The sequence below is a fragment of the Lepeophtheirus salmonis genome, chromosome 8, assembly GCF_016086655.4.
Source record: "Lepeophtheirus salmonis chromosome 8, UVic_Lsal_1.4, whole genome shotgun sequence".
NCBI lineage: Eukaryota > Metazoa > Arthropoda > Copepoda > Siphonostomatoida > Caligidae > Lepeophtheirus > Lepeophtheirus salmonis.
This window is the reverse complement of record NC_052138.2, coordinates 14,364,863-14,381,742: the sequence shown is the minus strand read 5'-3', so window position 1 is coordinate 14,381,742 and position 16,880 is coordinate 14,364,863. Positions and strand designations below refer to the sequence as shown.

Genomic DNA, 16,880 nt, shown 5'->3' with positions numbered 1-16,880 from the left:
GGGATATTAGCCCAAAATCGGGATAGTATAATGCCTTCAATGGTTAGCTGAAACTTCTACATCTGAGAACTGAAACTGGTACTCATACATTCAGAATCGGAAATAAGTTGAAATAAAACGTCATCATTCTACAACTACCATAATTTTAATTAAAATATTGTAATGATCACTCTTTGTCCTGTTCATTATTCTTTATTGAGATAGTCTCGTCATGTGTCTTTTTCATTCAACTCGTAGGTAATTTATGATTTTTTTTTTTTTTTGAAAAGTATAATTGGATATTCGTGACTTTGAATGGTCATAAATATGTGTATAAAGTGATATTTAATTAAGCATAATTGTGAGACTTTATTGCATTTTATATGAATAATGATATATTCTAATAAAAACCGTTGTTTTTTTGACCAATTAAATGAGTACAGAAAAGATTCTTTATGTGAGCCACCCATGAATTCACAATAGACATTAAGTATAATATATAATGAATATTTTCTGCACGAGTGAATTCTAAATTATATATTTATTTCCATAATTCAATGTTGTTGTTTTTTTGAGATAGAAAAAAATACGAGTCATAATTATTCGTTGAAATCCTGCATCTTACAGTTAGGTCACTTGGTATTTTTTCTAGACTGATATTTCGGTTGAGACTGGAGTCTCAATCCGTGCACCGAAATTAAATCGTTGTCAAATCGTGAAACATTTTTTTCAATTTCATTTCGCTCAGATATATACAAATTGAACACATAATAGGAAACACTTAAAACTTCATATGTGAGTCATTTTATCAATGTTCACCATTCAAAAACTTTGCGTAACGTCATCAACAATTTATTTATAAAATTTATTCTAATGAAATTTAAGTTATTGTAAATATCATATAACCAAATTTTTGTATATGACAGATCCAGATCGAACATTGAATTAGTTTGGTGTAACAAATATTATAACAATCTCTACATTCCGGTCAAGGATTTACAAACCGAAACCCAACATAAATGTTCTCCTATTTATGGCCTTATAATAATTAATACCATACCATTTTGCCACTTCATATATCCAGTGCCGGTTCTAGGATTTTTCTTTAGATGTGTCTTGAATATTTCTTTCCAATTTTACGACTAACATCTCATTTTTTACATACATATAATGTGATCAGTCAAATGAAATTTAAAATGATTCATCCTTGAAGTCCGTTATAATATGTTCATTTAATGTTACAATTACGTATGAACATTATTGTACATACGTAATTGAAATCCATTTGTAGCCGAGTTCTTTCTTGTGAACGATTAAAAAGATTTTATTATCTTGTTCTACAAATATAAAGCACACATAATTATTAATTCCTGAGAAAAATAGACCACTGTTAGAGAGTGCTCAAGTTGTGTAAAAGTATGTGTAAAAATGTACTCTCAAGTCAGCTGTTACTGGTAGTTATAAAATTATATGAGTAGGTACGGTTATGTCAGTCTTTATTCATTCGATCCAGTCTTAGGACCTGTCCTTACTAAAACTGATTAAAAATAAAAAGTTGATTGACGTCATCAAGCACCGAACTTTATACGTTTTAGGACTGATATGCAGGACTGAACTGAACCGAGACTAAACTGGACAAAATAAGGACTGACACAACACATTTGAAAACAAAGTTGCATTGATATACAACATACAAAATTAATTATAGCACTTCTATTTTATATACGTATCGAGGGGTTGAGGACAAAATTCTCCTAACTCAAAAATTAGAAATATTAATGTTATAGGCTATAACAGAGAAACAAAACAGAGAAATATACACCATTTTCTTTTTCAAAATGACGCACAGAGCTTTTGCTACATATGTTGGTTATTAAAAATGAGAAACGGATAAACTTTGTTTATTAACATAGATATAAAGTAAGTTTGGTAACAGTTATTTTTATTAGTCTAACTAGAATATGGCTTTGATGATTGATTGATTAGGTCTGAGATCGTTTTTTTTTACAGTTCGGTCTTAATTGATCCGTTATAGACTGATATTAATCAAAAACATGCCAAAATTTAAATTGGTATGACAATGTCTCCAGAGAAACATGAAATTACTTGTTTAAACCAAATTTTAACGTCCACGCCAAACTTGGACCGAATTAGCCCTTAAAATAATTGAAATTATAAGAGTTCAGATCGAAACCTAGCACTAGTATTTAAATGAGAGTGAGAACTTAGATGTAGGTTCGTAAAATACTATCAAAGGATTAGGAAATGTCTATAGTTCTTAGACCATACAATGTTTATGACGAAACATACATACTTCTGAATTATATAACAATATATTTTATTTTCATCTGTACAATCTTGATCGATGTGTTTTTTTTTAAACCCAAGAGCACAAAAATGTACATACAAACATAGGTAATCCTCGACATTTATGTATTTGCAAAATATAAAAAACAGCCTTAGGACAAGATTATCAGAGAGGGTATTTTTAAAACCAAGGTGGAAGTACTCGAATAGTATACATTATGATGTACAATGCAAATAATATTTGTAGTATCACTAGCCTACTCCATACTTCTTTCAAATTAAAATTTCAGTAAGACTTTGGAATTTATAATCATATAACCCTATATTTTGGGATCACGGAACCTCTTAAATGCATTTAACATTGGTTAAATGAGTATACCATTATGTATTGCTCAATATATGTATGCCTAGTTATAGCTATTAATTGATCTAAAGGATGGGTTGCATTTGATGGAAGATAGAAAAGTACGTTTAGAGAAATCTTATTCGACCTTGATTGCTCCTTTGACAAAAAAGAAAAAGGGATTTGTGAATTTATTCAATCCAGTTCTTTTACTTAATAATATATACTTAGATATCCCGTCGTTACATCTATTGTATTTCGCTTGGATTTTTCATATTTAATAATGTTTTCAGTCATCCTTATCGTTTAAAATCCTATCGAGTTTTGCCGTGATACTAGCACCGTGCATCTGCAGACAAGTCGTGCAGGACCTTAAACAATCCCTATACATATAATTATTATTCAACAATAGGATATGAGCAAACTAGAAATATTTATATTAGTCGCAAGGTGGTGTGAGAGTCTGTTGCTGGTTGTTTAAAAAATGGTGCATGCTCAGAGAAATTTTGACAGCACTTCCTATGAGAGGAACATACGTACATGTTATTTATTATTAAATGATATTATCATTCAGGAAGTTGTATTATTTTGCCACAAGACGGCGCCATTCGTTGTCGCTTTGTTTATTAGCCAAACAACGCTCATACCCCATTCTTTTGATTTTTTCCCCAGCTTAACGAGAGCTTATTCAAATTCAACCAATCAACGTTCAGAACATTGATTACGGTTAAAGAAACAGAAGCATCCACAGCTGTCAACAAAATACCCTCTGTATTTTTGTGTCATTGTCATGTAAGGCCTTGAGATATTTTGTTTTTTAATTTTGCCTACAAATATTAAGTTGTTACTCTTTGAGGGAAGCATTGATTGAAAGAGGTTAATCAAAGTGTAGTTAAAAAGGTTATTAAATGTCATTCTTATAACTGGGATTTGTTGAATTGGAGTCATAATTAATGGGCATAACTTGGTAATAATAAGTAACAATGTATGTACATACACAGAACTGAGTATCTCTCCTCGTCTTAATATCACCTTGAAGTTTTCGTTCTTCTAATGTCTGTGTTTCTATATATTTTTTCTTCTTTCTTATTCACAATTATGGTCAAGGTTTTTCATTCTTATAATGATTATTATGGTGTTAAATACTAAGCACATAATATGACCTAAAAAAGAACCACTAAACTCTCTATTAGATACGAGGAAATGAAGAGAATGTGAGGTACAGCTTACATATTATCCTCATATTCAATTTTTTAGCCTCTCTTAATGAACGTCTATGAGTTTGCAAAATTCACTTTTGTACTTAATCCATCTTTGTAACAATTCCCAATTTAGTTAAAATTACATGTATTCAATAATAATTCAATCAATGCAAATATGATGTTGTTCTATTCAATAACATAGATTGATTGACCTTGTAATTTAACATTTATTATTATTATTGATTAATTGCATATTATATACTTATTTTAAACAATTATACAATAATGAGTATTATCAAAATTACTTCCTACATACAAATATGAACAATCGCAAGCCGCATGTAATATTCGCAAATTATAATGTACAAAATATTTAATCCCAAAGTGAAAAAGTTGGGTCATCAATATCATCATTCCTGTTAAGGGTTCATTTCCCGAGGAAAGGAAGGAGTGCAGCAGCCTCAAAATCCTCACCCATGAAGTTATTCTCCAATTTCATCTCATCTCAGTAACCTTATAAATAAATAAATAAATCAGAAAAAGATGACAAAATGGAGCCAGAGGGTACAACAAGAAAATATAGTTCCCCTCGTCCCAGACGGCATCACAGCTTGATAATTCCTGAATCTCTTCGAGATCACACGATCTTGTACGGTCCTCCACCTAGATTTGGTCCAGTATTCCGAATTGGCGGGAAAATGGATCCTGGTAGATTCACATCCTCCACGCAAAAGCTCTATTATGTTGGAATCCACGAAGAAGAGAGATCCGAGTTTGACTTTTCCAGTTGTCCGAGTGGAAACAATCTCCATAATAACCATCATGGAAACAACAGTGCGCCCTCAACCAGGCCAAGTCATCGTTTCAGTCTCTGTGTTTCAAACCCTTCTTCTTCATCTATGGGCTCAGGGGCAAGACCTACTCTGAGTCCTGTAAGAGAACATTTTGCAGAGGAACCTCGGGTACTGTAGATATATTATATTTTTATGTTACCTTTTTCAAGAGTGAAAAAAAAAATCATACAAAATCAGGGCTCTTTTGTTGCTCTGAAACCCTTGTTGCAAATGCTTTATTTTGCAAAAGTCGTCTCTCATTAATAAATAGGTATTATGTAACGAAGAGTTGGGTATAAACAAAATAATTATATTATTACTTTGTTCTCAGTAATATTCTAAACTTATAGGGTTGGTGTCTTAGAAAAAGACCTGTGTAGCTCTTTAGCTTGCTACAATAGTTGATAAACTTTCGAAAAGTCCGAGTTGAGATATATTCACATGTCTAAATACATATTATTAGGTTAACTATTGAGTATAACCTTTAGCATTTAAATATTTTTATGCATTAGATCTGTGTGAAGCATGCAATGATGAAAAAAAAAATAGATTCGTCATATAATATGCCAACAAAACTTCGTTTTTTACTATCTCGTTTGTGGTTTAACCCTTCATAAGCAATGTTAGACGGGAAAGATCTATAATATAACTGTCTTCTCTACTCAACTTTATTTTGATTATTCAAATGTAAATAATTACTTATATACCTTGTGGACTTGCTGCAAATGTTTTGTCTTAAATGTTTTTTTTGTTTTTTTTAAATTTGAATACAGACCATTTTATAACTACAAACTATTTTTCGCTGAAATCCTTTTGATAAATTATGTATGTATTTCAAATTAAATTGACTTATTTAGTATGGGTTTTTTATATTCCTTTAATTGCTAAGATGGAGTTGCTATTTATTATATTTTTCCTACTATTCTATTGTTACTTGTCAATGAATTGTTTTTATCTCAATAGTATATTACTCGCTTAACAACATATCAACCATCTAAAAAAAAATGCATCTAATTTTTTGATAGCAACTTATACAATCTAGTTGTGCGAGTTGGAACTTGTAAAGGACATATATACAATAATAATATATTAAAGAAAGTTCATTGGAATAACTATAGTTTATAAAGTAAATGAAGTTTCATACTATATTGTTATACTAATAGAAAGTTGATAGTTAAACTATCGCCCTCTATTGGTTGAAAAGGGAAAGAGGGAAATGAAAAGATAAATTCAATTGAATTCATGTATGTACGTTTGTACTTAATTAATACGCATGTTGAATAATAGGATCATTTACGATAAATGATAGTATATTTTTATAAAGAGCTACCTAAATCGGGCCGAGTTCGAGAAAAGAGTATTTGTGTTTATGTAGGTATTCAGAATTAGGAAGGAGGATCTTAGCATTTATGTAGTGTAGAAGTGAATGTAATGTTTCCGACTGCTCCTCTTGCTGAGCGTGGAAATACACTAATGATAAGGCGCTCATGTTCAAGAAAAAGAAGCTGAATTATAAGAAGAAGCTGCAGCAGCCTGGGAAGGGGGTGGAGGGAAGGGAAAGAAGTGAAGAAAAAAAAATAGAAGGAAAGAGAGAGAGAGAGAGAAAAAAAAGATTCAGTTGGGTTGTTCTTCTATGAAATTGTGGACTGCTGTAACTAGGGATGTGATAACATTGAGAATACATAAATGGTATTCTTTTCTTAATCTTTCTCTCTCTCACTACTTCTGTATAAATAATGAATTCCTATCTGAAAAGTCAGATATTTTGAGAATCTTCAGCTACAGACGCATTGAATGACTCTTCTCACGATGCTACTCGGAGGAGGTGTTAGGAGACGGAGAGGCAAGAGCAACAAGGACCCTGAACCTGAGGAGGTTTCTAACTTATTTTTTAAGCTGTGCTAAGGCCAAACTGACTCCCAATGAGTTCTTATGTGTATTTTAATCTTTCTTTGTAGATCAATGAAGAGGAGATCCGTGGCGAAGATGCTTCTGGTGAGGAGGATGCTGTGGATGTTAAGTTAAGATCCAGGAGCAAAAGTCTCATGAGTTGCAGCAAAGAGGAAATGAATGACTCCTCGCACAAGGAGAGAGCCTTTCAGTCTCTGGGCATCAAGTGCCCCTCGTCTAATAATAAACCAGCCAGTGGACTTCCAGCACATATGAGACCCGAAGCAGAGTCCTCTAGAAAGGGCATGTCGCGAAGTATCTCAGACTCCACACTTCGACGAGCTGCTCTTCATTTAAATCTTAATCAGTCCCTTGTTCTCCCCTCTTTTACCTCTTTACAACAATTTAAGGTTAATAATCGTGTTTTAATACTTGTATCATACGTAGTTAGTAGTTACTTGTTGTTACTGTTATTCTATCCCAACGGAGCGGTTCTTGTCCCTTGAGTCCCCTTGTATGCATGCATCATTAGCATTTATCTCTCTTTTTTATTACAGAAGGAATTATCTTTATCCAATCGTCGTCCTTCGACACGAACACATAGGAAATCCATGATAATTCAAACCTCTCCGACGCTGCCGAGGTGTCATTCTCCCAGTGCCAATGTGTCCCCTTTGGATTCTCCAAAAGTGTCCCCCAATCAATTTGCTTTTGTAAATATTAAAAAGGCAGATGGAAGAAGATGGTCTGTTGCCAGTCTACCATCGTCGGGATATGGAACGACTCCCGGAAGCTCCAATGTATCTGTAAGTTTAGTTATTCAACCTGTATCCGGTTTAATCTTCTAAATCAATCCTCTTTCTTTTTTTTTTCGATTCTACATCCCACAATCTATTATTTTTTTCTTATTTCAGTCGCAATGTTCGTCTCAAGAGCGTTTACATCAGCTGGGAGCCGCTGGATATTCCGCTCCATCAAGCCATGCGATAGCTCCAGGTACTCCAGCTATGAGTGGGAACTTCGTGGGAGCCATTCCACATCATTTAGCAACAACACACTCTTCTGCAGGTGTTGAAGCTCGATCTGCTCATCGTCATTTCTCGTCGAATGAATCTAATCCTTGCCTTGTGGATGATGAAAACGGTAGGCGTTCGCCATCTATGAGGCCAAGATCAAGGTCACTTAGTAGTCCGATTCGTTCCCCGGTGATTGATAATGAAATTGTGATGATGAATACACTTTATAAGGAGCGTTTCCCAAAAGCTACTAAACAAATGGAAGAACGCTTGAATAATTTTATTACAAATAACGAAAGTCTTTCAACAGAATCTGAAATAACCCCAGGTTCCATTGCCATAGTTCGATTTGTACATCATCAAACACTAGAGATGGCTAGGGACTGTCTACAAAAATCACAAGATAAACTCATAACCAGTCGTTATTTTTATGAAATGTCAGAAAATTTAGAGAAGCTTCTTGCTCAGGTAAGGAATTAAAATTCATTAGTAATTTTGAGAACTCATAATGGTTTGTATATTGTTATCTTATAGACCCGTGAAAAATCCCCAGAAGCTGCTAGTCATTTAACTGCATTGATTAAAAAACTTTTGTTGATCGTTTCAAGACCTGCAAGGTTATTAGAATGCTTAGAATTTGATCCAGAAGAATTTTATCAATTACTTGAAGCAGCTGAAGGACAAGTTAGAGGAATTCATGGAATTCAGGCTAATGTTCCTCAGTATATAATTGGAAAATTAGGACTTAATCGGGATCCTTTAGCAGAGTTACAGCAGGATCTAGAAGAAGTTTCTGTTAATAATTGCTGTCAAAGTTCAAAAACATCTCCAAATTCTAGCTTAGATTGTTCTAGTAGCTCTTCGACGGGAGGTACTGCGGCTGCAACATCAACCCCCAACCCGAAGGAAAGCGAATCTCGATTTAAGGATCCCTCTGAAGACGATTTTGATGTAATCAAATTAATTTCAAATGGAGCTTACGGAGCGGTGTATCTTGTCAAGCATAAAGATACCAGGCAAAGATTTGCCCTAAAAAAATTAACAAACAAAATCTTATTTTACGCAATCAGGTAAGATTTTTTTTTTCTTTCTTTTTTTACTTGAAATTAAATTTATATTCCCAAGATTTTATATAAAGTACTTTAATTATATGTTGTAACATTTGCTTCAAGGTTGAACAAGTGTTTGCCGAGCGAGATATCATGTCTTTTACGGACAATCCTTTTGTAGTTTCCATGTATTGTTCATTTGAAACCAAGAAACATTTGTGCCTCGTTATGGAATATGTCGAAGGAGGGGATTGTGCTAATTTGCTCAAGAATATGGGACCATTTCCACCTGACATGGCTCGATTTTATTTTGCTGAAACTGTTTTGGCGGTTGAATATCTACACTCATTTGGAATAGTTCATAGAGACCTTAAGCCTGACAATCTACTTATAACTGCATTAGGTCATATCAAATTAACGGACTTTGGACTCTCGAAAATGGGTTTAATGTCTCTTGCAACAAATTTATACGAAGGATACATCGATAAGGAAACCAAACAATTTTCTGATAAACAGGTAATTAATTGAGTGTAGTTAAAATATGGCTTACTATCCTAGTTATACATACTCTATAGGTATTTGGTACTCCAGAATATATTGCACCAGAGGTAATTTTAAGACAGGGATATGGAAAGCCTGTTGACTGGTGGGCAATGGGTATCATATTGTACGAATTTATTATTGGATGTGTTCCCTTTTTTGGTGAAACTCCAGAGGAATTGTTCGCTCATACCGTGAATGATGATATCGAATGGCCGGAGGAAGATGATTTTCCTGTTTCGTCTGAAGCAAAAGATATTATCACTGCACTTTTACAACAAAATCCACTTGATAGATTAGGCACAGCTGGAGCTTATGAAGTTAAGGAGCATCACCTTTTCAGCGGAATAGATTGGAACGCATTGCTTCGTATGAAAGCAGATTTTTTTATCCCTCAACTGGAAGATGACGAGGATACATCATACTTTGATTGTAGGTCTGATAGATATAACCATGAATTAGATAATGATGATTCTTTGGAAATGAGATCTTCTGCTGAAGACACAGATGATACACAGTCTCTTTTCGGATCCTTTACTTCTGCATCTCCAAGGTGATTTATTTATCCGTTTACATATGTACCTTGTCACCGCAAAAGCAAGCTAGAATGATTTTATCAAAATTGAGTGTGGATTACATTTGGAGTTTTCAATTTATATCAACTCATTATTTTTATTAACCCTTTGGGGGGGCCGCAAGTTCCATTTAAAGTAGCCAAAATAGATTGTGACAGTAAAAGAATGAGAAATAGATGTAGGTTTATTTGAACAGTCTTTCACATAAAACCTATATATATGTATAAGTCCCTAAATCAAATAACTATGGCCAATATTCTAGGGAATCTTAACTCATGCCACAAATTTGACCATAAAGCCAATCAAAGATACTCAAAGATGTCTATGAAATATTGGGTTGTATTAGCATTTTCTCCTTTTCATGATTTTATTTGAAGATTTTTTTTTATTCCACCACAATTGTGCCTAAATAAATCTCTCACATTTGTTCAATCATATAAGTAATGGTTTATTCCTTTTTCTGCCTTTCAGATATAGAAAAGTGCATGGAAGTAAAGATAGTTACATTGGGCATCGTCATTCCATGTCGATATGTGAATCTAGCCACTCTGACCACTCGGATCATTTAAATTCGAGCAAAATATTTTCCCCGGAGATGCGTCGATGCAATGAAGATGCCCGAAGTATTAATGCAAAATCATGTCCTGATTTGGAGGATATGGTAGCAAGAGCTTCAGTTTCATCCTCTAATCTGATCAAATCTTCCGTGGACTCTTCAGATTCACATCATTCATCTTTAGGACTCTTAAAACCCATTATTACGCCGGATTCTAGTCAAACAGAAAGTGAAGATATTTCTCCTTTACTTCATAGACGAAGGAAGCATAATAATGTCAAGGACCACCATGTATTGCCAAAATTTTCAATATCATTAGATGAAGCAAAGCAGCTGGAAGTCAAAGGTGGAGGGAAGTCGCTTTTGTCATATTCTGTTCTCGACTCCTCTGGACCTAGGAGTTTGCCTGTAACTCCTAAATCTTCTGTGGAGCCGAATACTCCAAGTCCTTTAGTGTGTGGAGATGTGAAGCAGCAAAGAACTCAATCGATTCTCTCTCCCATTGTCAAGTCCTCATCGGCAACTGGACTCTCACTCATGATTCCAACAGAGGATATAATGTGCAGTCCTATTCAGTCCCCTGGAGGCTCAAGCACTGCATCATCCCGAGATGCATCACCTTGTAGAGATTTTTCGCCTCTTATTAATACCTTGAATGCTCCCATTATTGTCAGGCGTGGGCCCAAGGGTTATGGATTTACCATTCGCGCTATTCGTGTTTATTTCGGTGACACAGATTTTTATACAGTTCATCATCTCGTTATGGAAGTAGATAAAGGATCTCCTGCTTTTGATGCTGGATTGAGGCCGGGTGATCTTGTAACACATATTAATGGTGAAGCTGTACAAGGACTTTTTCATACTCAAGTTCTCCAAATTCTTATGTCAAGTGGAGAAGCTGTTACACTAAGAGCTACAGCGCTAGAGACAACTTCCATTAAAACTGGTGGTCGTCGCAGAGATCCACAAGCTATAAAAATGGCTCGACGCACAACAAGTACCTCGGTCTCTAAGCACCATCGGAGTAAAAGTCGGCGTGATGATAAAAGAAGAAAAACCTCTTTATTTAGGAAACTTAGCAGCAAAAAAGCATCTCAAGATCTCCAACAGCTAACAGCTGTTGGAGGAGGCTGTTCTTTGAGTGCGAGTCAAAGCTTGAACTCTCTTCCTCCATCGACTCCACCTGTTGGTCGCTCCATCAGCTCAGATTCAACAGATTCTAGTCCCATGGATTCGAGTCCATCAAGTTCTGTTACCTCTCCCTCGGCTGCAAGGCCCTCATCTCTTCATGGTCTAAAGCACAAATTACACGTCAAGACCAAGACTCTTCATTCCCCAAATCGGAGAAAATCTGTTGGACATATACCTCTGTCTCCTTTAGCTAGAACTCCTTCGCCCTCTCCCATTCCAATCAGTCCGACGAGATCTCCATCTCCTCTAGCTCTTGGACATCATTATCAAGGATCTTCTAACACAACTCAAACATATAGTCCCGGCTGCCTTACTCCAAATAATGGGACCAAAAAGTCTTTCAATCGTCCTAAATCTGCTGAGCCAGGTTCTCCTCTTTTAAGAAGAGCTCTCAGTCCAGATCGTCTCCATCCTCGATCCGCTGAGGGCAAGAAGTCTGTGGTTGCTGCAATCAGTCCTCTATGTAACCCTTCATGTAAGGTAGTTGTCTCTACCACTCCCAAATTGACCATCTCTACAACTACCAAGACTTGCTCTTCTTCTTCATCCACGTCCTGTTCACCCTCATCACTTGAGCAAGTATCTCCTCTTCCTACTCGTGCCATTCATACAACATCTCCTCTTGCAACCGTCGATAACTCAGACGTTCTCCTTAGGAAACATTCTAAATCATCTTTGAGTCAAGCAACCATTTTAGAAGAGGACGAGGAGCATGTAACAGGAGTATCTCCTCCTTCTTCTTCTACATCTTTTCTTCCAACGACTGGAATTATGGTTTGCAGTTTACTTCGCTCAAAGCCAGAGTCTAGAGCTGTTAAAAATTTAGCTAATGAACTTGGCACCTCTAAGAAGGATACTTCTCCAATCAAATCGCCCAAACCTCCGAGACATGAATCAGTAGTTATTAGTCGAATATCCAAGGCATTCAGAGGTTCAAATCGTTCTGAATCAAAGTCGAAAAAGGCCCGAGAAGCAAGTTTAAGCCCTAATAAAGCGAATTATGATTACAAAGATGGAGCTGGGAGAGGAGAGGCATCTTCTTCACAAACCTCTGGTAACAGTTTGCAAAAAGTTACGAGAAAAGATTCAGGGAAGAAAAACGCTCAAGAGAAAAGAGATATTTTTAAGAGTCTTCATTAATCCAATTATCAAATATTCATTCTACCTTATATACATTATATAATTACTATTATCATTCTTTTCTCACTTCTCCCCCCCACTTTTCTTAGTATCCTATTTATGTGAATAATATTTTATTATACTTTTTTTTTGTTTATTTTGGAAATTTCGCCTTACTGTTTCTTCTTTATACATACATTATTATATAAATACATATATTATCATAATCGCTCTCCCCAATCCAATTTCTTTAATATTTGTTGCCGCCTGCACCAACTATAACCCCTCCCTCTGCCGCTCCACCCACTCCCACCAAAATTTTCTAACCGACCACGACTTTCCGGCAGACTCGATTTTTAATAATGAAATAAATATTAGCTAAACGCATTATTCAAAATATACTAGTGTATGCTTCCCTCCTCTTCTTTGTTACAAGTATGTATCTCTTGTCTAATCGCAACCCTTAAAACTTCAGACAGAACTTTATATTATGAACTCTATAATCATTGTTGTGCTGTGTTATATATGAAAAATAAAAAAGAAATTATATATAGAATAAATATTTATTATTAATACAAGATAGCTTTCTTTTCCTTCAAAAAAAAACTAACTAATAAATTTATATAACTAAGAAAAGTAATAATAATAATATGAATTGGGGCATAACACTTAACATTTACATATAAAAAATAAAATCTAATTCTTGGGTTGATAGACCAGGAAATTCTTGGTCCCTGTATACTGAGACGCAAAGGCAGTTCCATTGGGAGTTGTTTGAGAAAAAGAAAGCTTACTCATTTTTAAGTAATAAGCTCCCGAGGAGGTGAAAAAATTTTCCCTAAATGAATCAGCTAACTTCGTTGCAATCCCTTGTCTTTGATATTCAGGCATTACCCACAGTCTAGAAATACCAGCTAAAACCTGAACTGGCTCATCTTCATTGTAAGTTAATCCGTCGTCATTCATTTTGTGAGCTTTACTTGCTTTTTCTGCAAGAAGAAGGCCAACAACCATTTTGTCTGCTATGTAAAGGAAGGCCATTGGAGAATTACATTTGTCCAATTGAGTCACAGATCCTATTGTTTTGTCCACAACCGAGAGAACTGAAAGGAGTTTATTTTTTTCCCAATGACGAGTTTCCTTGTTTGAAGGATCCAACATGATAATCCTTCTCCCTACTTCAGGAAGATAACGAACCACTCTTTCGTTCTGCCATCCATTGAAACTGATTTGGTCCAAAATACCATTATGAATCAGACGATGATTTTGCTCGTCCTCCTCATCCCCAATAGTAAAGAGCGTGGAACATGTGAGACACAATTGAGCTCCAACTCTGCTTTGTCCGGCATCAATCACCATTTGGGTCATACCATCTTGTGCATTACCAGGGATCGCTTTGAAAAGAGACCTTCTGAATTGAGGGGGCTTCTTTAATTCAGTGTGATTAGAGATATCTTCTAAGCCGGAGTCAGCAGAGGATTGATAAAAGATAGGGAAGAAACTTTGGCCTTGTTCGTCTGTTTCTATTACTTTTTCCTCTTCATTCGGCATTACCACTGACCCGTTGATCTGAATGTTTGATATAATATCGGATATATTTTTTCTCATACCGGTCCTGTCTTGATCCATAGAATAAACAATCTTGCTTGAATCTTGGACATTATCAATAACTTGAATGTCTGTCGTAACAGGGACTTCAAACAGGACTTCCTCATGGCTAAATAAAGAACGGATTTGTTCTTCAGTTTCAATGGCAATCTTTTCAATTTCTTTATTTTGTTCCGCCTTATCCGAGCCATTGATATCATCATACTGACAGTTAAGCTTAACAATAATATCTGAGAGCATTTCACCCTCAGTTGGAGCTTCAAGTTCTTCAATCACTGAAAATTTAACAGGACTCTTTGTGTCTACAAGTTTAATCTTCTTTTTAGGAGGTGAATTAAAAAAATTTGTTGTAGGAGAGAACAATTTATTTGACTTTTTGGGGGTCACAGTCGTTTCTGGTTCCGGAGTTCGACATGGACTGTCTTCCTGATGTTTTCGAAATACCATTTGTCCACCAATTATTTCATACGACACCTTTGTTCGATCTGAAGACACGTTAAAGGAGCCTTTCTTAGACGATTTAGGAGTAAATTTAAATATCTGCTTTTTGGAGGATAAAGGCGTTTTTGATAAACTATTTTCAACGAGAATTTTCGGTGATATAGAAACTGCATTCTCCTCTCTCAGTTGAGTTTTGTTAGGTATCTTTGGTTTTTTATTTTCATTCTTAGGTTTGACCTTCTTTTTCTTTGGTTTCTTAATTCCATGGCTAACGCCTTTGTTCGTACCATAGATCTGAACTCTTCTTTTAGAAACTGAAAAACAAATATATGTAACTACACACTGTTTCTGATATAAAAAATAAATGTATATATAACATTCTTTCTTGAGAAGGCAAATTAAGAATATTAACATTTATGCAATGAAATTTCATCAGAGGGCTCTAGCTTGAGAGTTGATTATTTAAAATATGAAAAATCATTGGTACTATAAATGATATCGATTTAGGAAGTTATGTATAAGAAATTAAACACAAATAGATTTTTGTGGAATAAATAAAGATTGATATCAACCGTTAAAACTACTTAATTAAATAATTTAAAATAATCAATTCACCCTCAATCCTTAAGTTGTGATATACAAAAAATAAGCTCATTTTAGATTCAGTTCTACAACAATGTTTTTTCTTCATATCAAAACTTAAATGTACATATGTGGCCCGTTAACACCAAAGCAAAAAGAATGATTTTTCTCAAAATGGTGTGTGGATTACGAATTATCGGCAATTTATAACAACAAATTATTCTTATTAACCCTTTGAGTGTGCTGCAAGTTCAAGTAGCCAAAATGGACCGTCACAATAAAAAATATGAGAAATGGATAGGATCTATTTGAAGGGAACTCTATCGGGACCAATATAACTCTCTTAATTCACATAAAATTTCTAAACTATGGCTAAAATTCATAGGGATCTTTACTCATCCAAAAAAAAATGGAATACAAAGCCTCTAGATGAAGTAAAAACATATATTGTGATTTACTCCTTTTCTTGGTTTTTGTTTAACACTTTTTTGTGCAGACCGGCCACATATAAAAGTGACTCCATGTGAGACATGTTTAGTAGGGAAGGTGGACTTGTTCATCATGAGAGATGTTGAACAAGATCCTGGAGTGTGAATAGGACAGAAAGGCCTAACGCAAGGTGACTACTGAGTAATGAGTAATTACCTCTGTTGGATCCCTGGGCTGAAGAGACTTTCAAAAGGTTTCTTTTTTTGTTTGAAGACGAGAGTGAAGGGCTGAGAGTCCTGGTGGCTGCCTTCCAAGAGGACGCTGCTTCTCCCCCATTCGAGTAGAATGATGACTTATTAATGGAAACGGTTGGCCCCAGATCCTTGGACACGGGACTTTGAGAAAGTGCTGGAAATACTCTACGAAATCGATCCGGAATCCTTTTCCTCTTCTTTTTCTTTCTGGACACAAAGATTTCCGTCGTTTCCGTAAGATGAGTAGAGAAAGAGGATCCCCACTCCGAGACGGGGATGATCCGTTCCTCAGAGCGGCACATTTTCACAGGAGAACTGTAGTCTTCGGAAGAACCCCCCTTGGAAGTCGGAGAACTCAGCACAGGAGCATCATCCACCTTCATTCTACGACACGACTCCCAATGAAAATGCATCCTTTATATTTACTAATTGGAATATGATCTAGAGTCCGTTTGTGTACCACACGTACCAATGTCAACCACTTTCAACCTATTCAATCTATTTAATGATAATAAAGTTTCAACACTTTTAGCGGGAACTAAAAAAAAAGAAGGAAAGAAACAAGGAATGACGTCAGAGATCTCACAACCTCTAGCACCTATGTAGCCATATATATAGCCAGGGTATACTATATTACATTATATATTACTAAAATAGAGCATTCCCGGATCTAGCTCATACTATTGGATAAAAGAATTCATAGACCATAGTGCATGGTTTCCATTCAACTACAATTTTTATGTTATATAATTTATGTAAATTCGTAATAACATAAAATTAGGTAATTATGGATATTATACATTGTGATGAGGTTAGATTGAAGTAGAGTATAAACCAACAATGCTTGCATGGCTTTGGCATCTATAAGTTTTGTATGAACATTAAATCATGCAATAAGACCATTTTGAGATGTTGGATTAAAATGAATCCAGCTTAATATACAAATTGTAGATAATACACTCATAG

The 16,880-nt window shown here is 35.1% G+C and overlaps 2 protein-coding genes across 2 annotated transcripts in view; one reads left to right on the top strand and one right to left on the bottom strand.

Moving 5' to 3' along the window:
• dop (microtubule-associated serine/threonine (MAST) protein kinase dop) overlaps positions 1-13,144 on the top strand; it is a 398,456-nt gene extending 385,312 nt beyond the window's left edge. Inside the window, 7 exon segments of the mRNA XM_071890282.1 lie at positions 7,112-7,360; positions 7,469-8,038; positions 8,105-8,597; positions 8,600-8,640; positions 8,743-9,135; positions 9,195-9,712; positions 10,206-13,144. Coding sequence (XP_071746383.1) covers positions 7,112-7,360; positions 7,469-8,038; positions 8,105-8,597; positions 8,600-8,640; positions 8,743-9,135; positions 9,195-9,712; positions 10,206-12,621 — 4,680 coding nt within the window. The 3' untranslated portion in view covers positions 12,622-13,144.
• Positions 13,145-13,149: 5 nt separating this feature from the next.
• Positions 13,150-16,510, bottom strand: eco (Establishment of cohesion). The gene is made up of 2 exons (XM_040718035.2): positions 15,877-16,510; positions 13,150-14,963 (listed from the first exon to the last, which is right to left on the bottom strand). Exons 1-2 carry the CDS (start codon positions 16,325-16,327, stop codon positions 13,297-13,299), a joined length of 2,118 nt encoding a protein of 705 aa, XP_040573969.1. The 5' UTR covers positions 16,328-16,510; the 3' UTR covers positions 13,150-13,296.
• Positions 16,511-16,880: the final 370 nt, after the last annotated feature.

What these genes read in the sequence shown, in the direction of transcription:
- eco (XM_040718035.2), bottom strand. Translation starts at nt 16,327, where the DNA reads ATGCATTTTCATTGGGAGTCGTGTCGTAGAATGAAGGTGGATGATGCT. An exon ending in AGCCCAGGGATCCAACAGAG is followed by an intron (nt 14,964 to 15,876) that starts GTAATTACTCAT and finishes TTTGTTTTTCAG; the next exon opens with TTTCTAAAAGAAGAGTTCAG.